The 8,462-nt window shown below is 24.3% G+C and overlaps 1 protein-coding gene across 1 annotated transcript; it reads left to right on the top strand.

Moving 5' to 3' along the window:
* The first annotated feature begins 2,741 nt into the window (after positions 1-2,741).
* LOC101515651 (transcription factor bHLH25) lies at positions 2,742-8,222 on the top strand. Its single transcript, XM_004515482.4, has 4 exons — positions 2,742-2,893; positions 3,165-3,737; positions 7,047-7,427; positions 8,030-8,222. The coding sequence occupies exons 1-4, from the start codon at positions 2,858-2,860 to the stop codon at positions 8,126-8,128; spliced, it is 1,089 nt and encodes a 362-aa protein (XP_004515539.1). The 5' UTR covers positions 2,742-2,857; the 3' UTR covers positions 8,129-8,222.
* The last annotated feature ends 240 nt before the right edge of the window (positions 8,223-8,462 follow it).

The raw sequence follows: 8,462 nt of genomic DNA, 5'->3' as shown, positions 1-8,462 counted from the left end.
CACCATTGATTCACCCTCAATTCTTGATAGTGTTCCAACATTAAAAAGGATTACTTTTTTTGAGTAACTACAAAGTTAATATTAGCTTAAAATTGTAATGAGATATTATTTATGAATTAAATAAAATAGTTTGAATTTTTAAATTTTGTGTGTTTTATTTTTGTAAGGGGCACAACTTTTTAAAATATAACAAGACCTCCAAAATATTTGAGACAGTTCTTATGATAGGTGGTAGAAAATTAGATTTTACACCCCTCACTCAGTATGACCTCTACCCCAACACTTTTAAAAAAATTCAATTTTATCCCTATCATTTTTATTTTATCTCAATTAGAATTTTTGGATCCGTTGTTTACCTATCAAATTTTTTGTTTTTGAAATTTCCAATACACAAAAAATTATTTTTGAAATTTTCGATAGGCAAAAAATTGGTTGCAAAAAAATTTTACCTACCAAACTTTTTATTTTCAAAATTTTCGGTAGGCAAAATAAAAGTTGAGAAAATATTTTACCTACCAAATTTTTCTTTTTCAAAATATTTTACCTACCAAATTGACGAAATTTTTTGTTTTTCTAAATTTCCGTTGACAAAAAAATGATTTCAAAATTGTTGGTTGATAAAAAAAATTGAAAATTATTTTTCTTCAAATTTTCAGGTAACTATCTAGTTAATCGAAAAATTTGAAAATAAAATTTATGAGTTAAAAATAACTATCAGAAACAAATTTTCATGTTAACAAAATAACCATCGAATAATGAATTTTTCAATTCAAGAATTATAAAGAAAAAAATTTAATTTTTCTGAATTTTTGAAAAAAATATATACAAATTGTTTGAAATTTTTTACTTTTAATATTGATTAAGGGATGTTTCGGAAAAATTATAGACAAATATAAAAATATAAATCTAAATGTAGTAAAATCCAATTTTTTGGAATGGAACAACTGGTCCATTGGTTTTGGTTGGCATTCCTAACATTTTTGGTGTATTAGGGGATTGTGAAAGTTGTGTTTGACCTTTGGCAGTGTATACATCATTTGTAATCTAAATTAAGAATCCAATTTTAAAAAATTGCTTTTGTGAAATCTCATTTGGTGTACTAAAATTGTTGGTGATCTGTTGAAATTTTTATGATAGATTGACTAAAGTATCAAAGTCTATTTCTTTCATCAATATTAGATTAAGAGATGATTGTATTTTTAAATATAAATTTGTTGACTACTCTAAAGAGAATTAAGAGTTTGACTATGAACATATTTTATCTTTTTTAAAAATAGAATATCTTTGACGTGTAATTATCAAAATTAATTCTTTAAATTGAATAGGACTATAATATATAAAAGAGAGAGATTTACTGTGGTTGCATTCCCGAATTAGAATCGAATCATGATTTCTTTATAAAATTAAATAAAAAGAATAAAATAAAGATTAATAAAAATTAAAGTTTATTGCATTTTTTATCTCTGCAGTATGAATGAAATCATATTTTAGTCTCTGTAGAAATTTTTAAATTTGATATTCTACTACTTAATCTCCCCCGGATGAAAATTTGTGCTTAAGTGGATTAGTAAAAAAATCTACCATTTCTTATTACTTAGTTTAATAAATTAAATAATTATTAACATTTTAAAAAACAAAAATAAAAAAATTTAAAAGAAGTCTTTTACAAAAACCAACTTCTCATATCTTCAAAAGACAGTATAATTTTTTACAATTTCCATTTTTCTTAATTAAAGTCTGAATATTCTTAAGCTCATTAATAATTGGATTGATCCAAGTCTTTTCTTGATTATTGCCAAATTTTTAACTCTCAATAATTAAGCTAACTTTTGTCTTGTCACTAGTTTTGGTTGCTTGCTAGTAATATGGCAGACTGACTCCAGTGACTTCTTAACTAGAAACCATATTTATTTAAAATAATATGTACGTTTGATGTCATTTTATTCTTTTTGGGAAACTTTGAATATTTCACTTTTGAAAACATAAAATTAATTCAGAATTGATTTTGTTTATATAATTATTTCTAAGTTAAATTAATTCTAAGTTGTTAGGTTGGTTAAAATTTAATTAGGTTAGCTATCATTGTTATCTTAATTTTCATATGAACTTATATGTATAAATAGATATCTTATATTCATTAAATTTTATTAACTATTAAATTAGGTTAGGTTGGTTAAAATTTATACGAAACTATTAAATTTTATTCATCTCATTTAAATTTAATGAAATGTATATAAATTTTAATTTATTAAAAAGAATATGTTAAATAATGTGTTACTAAAATTATTTATTAGCTATTAGTATGAAATTTATTATAAATTAATTTTTTATATAAATATATTTAAATATAAATAACATTACATTAATTTACTTTTCGACAAAATTAATTAATTTTTGCTATTATAAAGTCAAAACAATATTGTTACTTGGCAAATAATGGCCCAAAACACGTGTTTGTATCTAATTTACTTTACATTCCCCCCCACAATGAAGATCAATGTGTTTGTTAATTTTATCTAAAAACTGATTCTCCAGCATCTGTAGTTTTGCCAAAAAACAGAAAGCAGGGTCCAGAATATGTAATCAAAGTGATAATGCAGTGTGAATACAGCTCGTCTAATTCAGTCTTTCTCACATGGACCCACTCCAACATTATATCATTCCAAAACCAATGATCCAACGGCTCAAAATAAATTGGCATGAAAAACGAGTAAAATCATGTCCCCCATCTATTTCATACTCTAGTCATGACTTTATTATTATATTACCATCATTATTCCACCTCCGTGGAACAAAAACATCATTACATAGACACAAACATAGAACTTTGCTCAACCTAGCTTCTTTCTAATTTCCAATGGAGGAATCATGGGAAAATTTCCATCTCCCCACGGTAATATATATTATAAATAGATATTTTCATTTATTTGTCACATTATAATATATAAACCAAAATTAACAAAAACATGTAAAAACTTTCTTTAATTTATTATTTTATTACTTATTTGATCTTAAATATAAACAAATCTAAGTCAATAAAATTTAAATCAAAATTTGAAGTATATATTGTTATTTTAATTTTGTTGACTTAAATTCAAGGATCTGGAGCAATATTTTGCACCGAGATTAATTTTGTGATGAAAAAACTGAATTAATTTTTGCAGGATCAATTGGATTGTGGTGATGATTATTTCATAGATAATTGCGACAACATTAACACTGACGGTGACGATTTTCTTAGAGAGATTTTGTTACAAACACCACAAACTTTCTCTTCAGAAAGTGAAATAAGTGAATATTCATTTCAACAAGTTCAAAACGATTCGGTTACTGTTAACGTTAACGGCGTTGTGGAGGTTGTTGGAAACATGGTTAAAAGTAACAGTTCAAATTCAATAGTGTCTCAAAAACAAGAAGATCTGAATCCGAAAAAGGTTCCTCCTCGTCGATGTTCTTTACCAAAGACATACATTTTGTCTTTTGATAACTCAACTATGATACCGGCTACACCGGAACCGTGTCTCGATTTCGAAGGTAAACGTGATTCTCCTTTGGTTTCTAATAAACGGAGTCAAGAGACTAAAAATGGTGAACGGAAAACAAATGAACGTAACGGAGTCAAGAGACCAAGAAGCGGTTCTCAAACCGTTGACCACATTATGGCAGAGAGAAAACGGAGACAAGAGTTGACTGAGAGATTCATCGCACTTTCAGCCACCATACCTGGATTGAGCAAGGTAATTTTTTTTTTTTTTACTTTGTTTATTTCCGAAAATAAAATGTGTATGGAGTGAAATAAATAAAAAATTTAAATTATATACTTAAAAAAAAAATTAGTTAGCTTTTAAAATTTCTGAAAATAAAATTTGATCACATAAAAAATATGTAAGTAAAAGAATATTAATTTATAGACATCATTTATAAATTAATTAATTTTTTTTTTCTGATTTTAATTCATAAATTAATTTATGGAGTGATTTCCAAAAGGTAGTTGTTGTGACAAAGTGGTTTATTTTAATAATTTATAATTGTCATCATATTGGTGTAATTTCCAGCAGTTAGTTATTGAAACTAAGCGGTTATCTTTACTAATTTAATTTAATCCAAAAAAACTTTCATAGTTTAATTGTTATTAGTGTAAAGTTGAATATATAACTTTAAAATAATTATGATAAAAATTAAATAATTTTATTAATGTAACAATTATAATTAATTAATAATGTAAAATATCATTATAGTATTGTTGTATACAATTAGATCTTAACTTTTTAATTAAATCGTTAAAGGTGAATTCTTTGGAGAAAATTGAGTGGAACTTTGACCAGAATAACTCTCCATCAGACTTTAATTATTTTATGCTGAACTTGTACTATCAGATCCCTTTCTCTTTAGAATATGAGAGTTAAAAGAAAATCAATTAGTTCATCAGAACTATACTCTACCAAATATCATAGTGTTTACCTTAATTAATTAATACTATATCGTTTTAAAATATAAAAAAGTTTGATATATTTAATTTAAATTTTAAATTAAATATATTAAAAAAAATTATTGATCTCGCTTATATTTTAAGATTCTATTCTGAGATTGGGGTACAAAGTACACCTTTTTTCTGGGTGCAAGTACACTTTACTAGTTATCAATATATGTTTGATAAATAAAGCAAGAGCATTTGTATGATAGACGACAAAATCGTACTTGATTTTGGTTTACTGGGTGAATAATGTTTTTATGGTCGTATTGTTGATAATTTTCCAAATAGTATTTATATATTAAAAAAACAAAATGTACAATTTTTATGAAAAAAAGTAAATTTTTATATTTAGTATATTAAAATGTTAATTTTTCAAAAAATAAAAATAAAGTAAAATTTAAATAAATTATTATTATTAGCACTTAAAAGATTTTTTTTATCAAACTATGTTCTTAGAATTTATTGTAAGCCTTAAAAAGTATGGAGTCGTCTCAATAACTTCTTGTTTATTAACATATGATTAACAATTTTATGCTACTTCTTGTTTTTATTAAAAATAAGATATACATCCAATTAAATATAGAATAATATAATTTTAAATCTGTTAAAAACATGTATAATAAATCTACAAATAAATTTATAATACACCAAGTGTAAAATAACAACGTAGTACAAAATTGTAATATATTTATAAATATAATAAAATCTAAGTATTCAAAATATTTAGGTATCTAGACTTATAATATTGACGATGTCAAAGTTATTGATTAAAATATGTAATTGATCAAAGTTACTCTATTAATCTGAAACGAAATTGCGTAAAATGAAAAAAATATCGCACTAAAACAGAAAAATAAAAAGCGTTGTCCTCATACTACAAAATCACAATAAAATATATAAAAGAAAAATTAAATTTGTGTAAATTATTTATTTAAATTAAATTAAACAAAAATTATTTGAACGAGTGATTCTAAAGAAAAAAATTAGTCTTAAATAATCTCTTTCTAATAGAATAAAAAAAGATAACCTATGTGTTGATTGAGAGGGGCCACTAAAAACCAACATTATGTTACTATAAATTAAAAATAATATTAAATATCATATAAGGGAGAAAATTCATATGACATTTGATTCATGATTTTGGAAAATGGGATATCGAAACCACTCATGTACATGGTTAATGGCTCGACTTAATTACATATGTCATCAATTAGTATTAGAACATAAGTAAAAACTAATAAAAGAATACAGTTCAAAATATGAAATACATATTTTTGTTATCTAGCTACTTTTATGTATATTTTGGAACAGACGATTATATCTATATTTGATTTTTTTGTTGTTGGTATCGGATGTACATTTCTGGTTTCCGAATTCTTCTATCGATTAATAACCCTCCCTAATTCATTACTATTTCCTTCAATTGAAATATAAATTAAATTATTATTTTTTATAAAAAAAAATTATACTACGATAATGTGTATTGCATTAAAAAAAATTATTTCAAATTAAATATTAATTTTAATATTAATACAATTTTAATTATTATTTTTTTATCATATCATTCAATAATTATTATATATATAATTTTTAAATATTATTATATCTTATAATGATAATAAAAAAAAAATATTCATAATTAATTAAAATAGACAATTTAGTAATATTTCTTCTCTTTTTTATTTAATTACTCATTTTCTAACATGTACAAAAACTTTAAACGTGAGTACGAGGGATATGATTTTGTGGAATCATAAAAGACACGTGGACACGTGATGATAAATTATTCCGTATATGTGTCAGTTTGAATAGACCAGACGGTGTAACATGTCCCACAAATATAAAAGCACGTGGTTATTCTGCTTAAATCACAAGGAGGCAAAATAAAATAAAGGTCTTCCTAATTAAGTTTCTTTAAAGTATCTGTATATAAAGCAAATGTTTTTTAATTTAAAATTTTTATTTTTAATTCATTAATAAATATCTTAAATATTTGTTAAAATAATTTTATTTATCTCTTAAGAATGTAAAGGCTTAATTGCAGTTTTGGTCTCCTATTTTAGCTAAATCTCAAAAGTAGTCTCCCTATTTTGTTTCTTTTCAGTTTTGGTCCCCAAACAGAATTTTGGTGCAAAATTTGATGAAATTTCATTTTTTAAAGTCGTATTACACCATTTATAATTATATATTTCAAGTACAATTGTTGCAAATGAGATCTTGAGACATGGTGTGACTTAAATAAATGCAAAAAAAATGAAATTTCATGAAATTTTAGACCAAAATTCTGCTTAGGGGACCAAAACTGGGGAGAAAGAAAATAGAGGGACTACTTTCGCAATTCAACTAAAATAAGGAGAGCAAATATGTAATTAAGCCAAATATAAATGTACAACAACCAATTAATTATGATAGTAAAAAATCAATCGATAATTAATAAAAGTAATTTAATAAAATAGTTATTTTAACAAATTATAATTCTTAATATCTATCTAAAAATATATTCATTTTAAAAGAGACTGGGTATTTTGGTAAAATAAAAAAAAAAATGAAATTTTAAGTTTCCTTTTTACAGACAGACAAGGCTTCAATTCTTCGAGCAGCAATTGATTATGTGAAACAACTTCAAGAACGTGTTAACGAGCTAGAGAAAGAAGACAAAAACGTTGGTGTCGCATCAGTGATGGTCCTCAAGAAAACTAATCTATGTGGAAATAATGATAATGAAGACACAAATTCTTGTGAAACAAATTGTGATGATGATTGCAACAACATCCTCCCAGAAATTGAAGCAAGAGTTATGGGAAAAGAAGTTCTAATTGAAATCCATTGTAAGAAACAAAATGGAATTGAGCTCAAATTACTTAACCATCTTGAAAATCTTCAGCTCTTTGTCACTGGTAGCAGTGTTTTGCCATTTGGGAAATCAGCTATTTCCATTACTATTATCGGTCAGGTAAATATTATCATATATATCTTCTATTTTATATATAAAAAAATGTTTAGTTAATAAAAATTGATAATTTTTATTTAAATTTTAAATTAAATATATATTCTTAAAGTATAATTTCATGCTCTTGATGAGTTAGGACAAAAAGAAGACAAATATCCAAATGGGTAATTGAGAAAAATGGAGATCTTTTTGGCCTTAAAAATAAAAAGTTTAACCTATATGATTTAAAATTTGCTCAAAATAACTATGATGCTTACGAATGATATAGTGGTTTGATCGATCGATGTCGGTTTCATAAAAATAAGAAAAAATTAAATATATAACTTAAGTTTTTTGAAACACATACAATTTTTTCTATTTTATGTCAAACTAACAAAGAACAAGTTAAATGCCTCACTTGGGTTAAAAAAATTCACGTGCCTCGAAGATTGTGATAACAAGAATTGTGAGCTTCTACTTATTAAAATTACACAAGCTTTCATTAAATTCCTAACTTTGTGTATCTTATATCGTAACATAATCCAATTAGAATTATTTATAGGTTTAATTATATTTGACAACAATTTGAAATATTGAATTGATACACTTTTGTATACATATTGCAGATGAGTGAGGGGTACAAAGTAACAGGGAATGATCTAGTGAAAAGCATTAGGAAAGTGCTCTTGAAGCCACAAATGGTATGTGGAAGTGATCCGTACTAGTGTATCAATAAAACAAGTTGTAATTACCAAAAAAAATAAAAAAGTTTTTCGTGTGGAATTGCAACTTTTGAATTTTATGATCTTTTTTAGTTCATTTCAGTTTGTTTCATTGTTGAACGTAATATAATAGTATATGTAAAGACTAAAGATGGAACAATGCTTGCTAATAGCCATGAGTTTATGTTAATTGAAGTATTGAATTTGTAAAATATAAGGTAAAATAAGATTTTAAGTTGTATAAAAATCTTAAATTTCGTTTTTAGTTTTTTGTTAACAAAATCACAAATTATGCAAATAATTTTAATTTTAATTTTAATTTTTATTAAAATATTAA

This window comes from Cicer arietinum, chromosome 6 (assembly GCF_000331145.2).
Source record: "Cicer arietinum cultivar CDC Frontier isolate Library 1 chromosome 6, Cicar.CDCFrontier_v2.0, whole genome shotgun sequence".
NCBI lineage: Eukaryota > Viridiplantae > Streptophyta > Magnoliopsida > Fabales > Fabaceae > Cicer > Cicer arietinum.
Note: the sequence above shows the minus strand (reverse complement) of the source record. Positions and strands in the feature narration are given on the sequence as shown.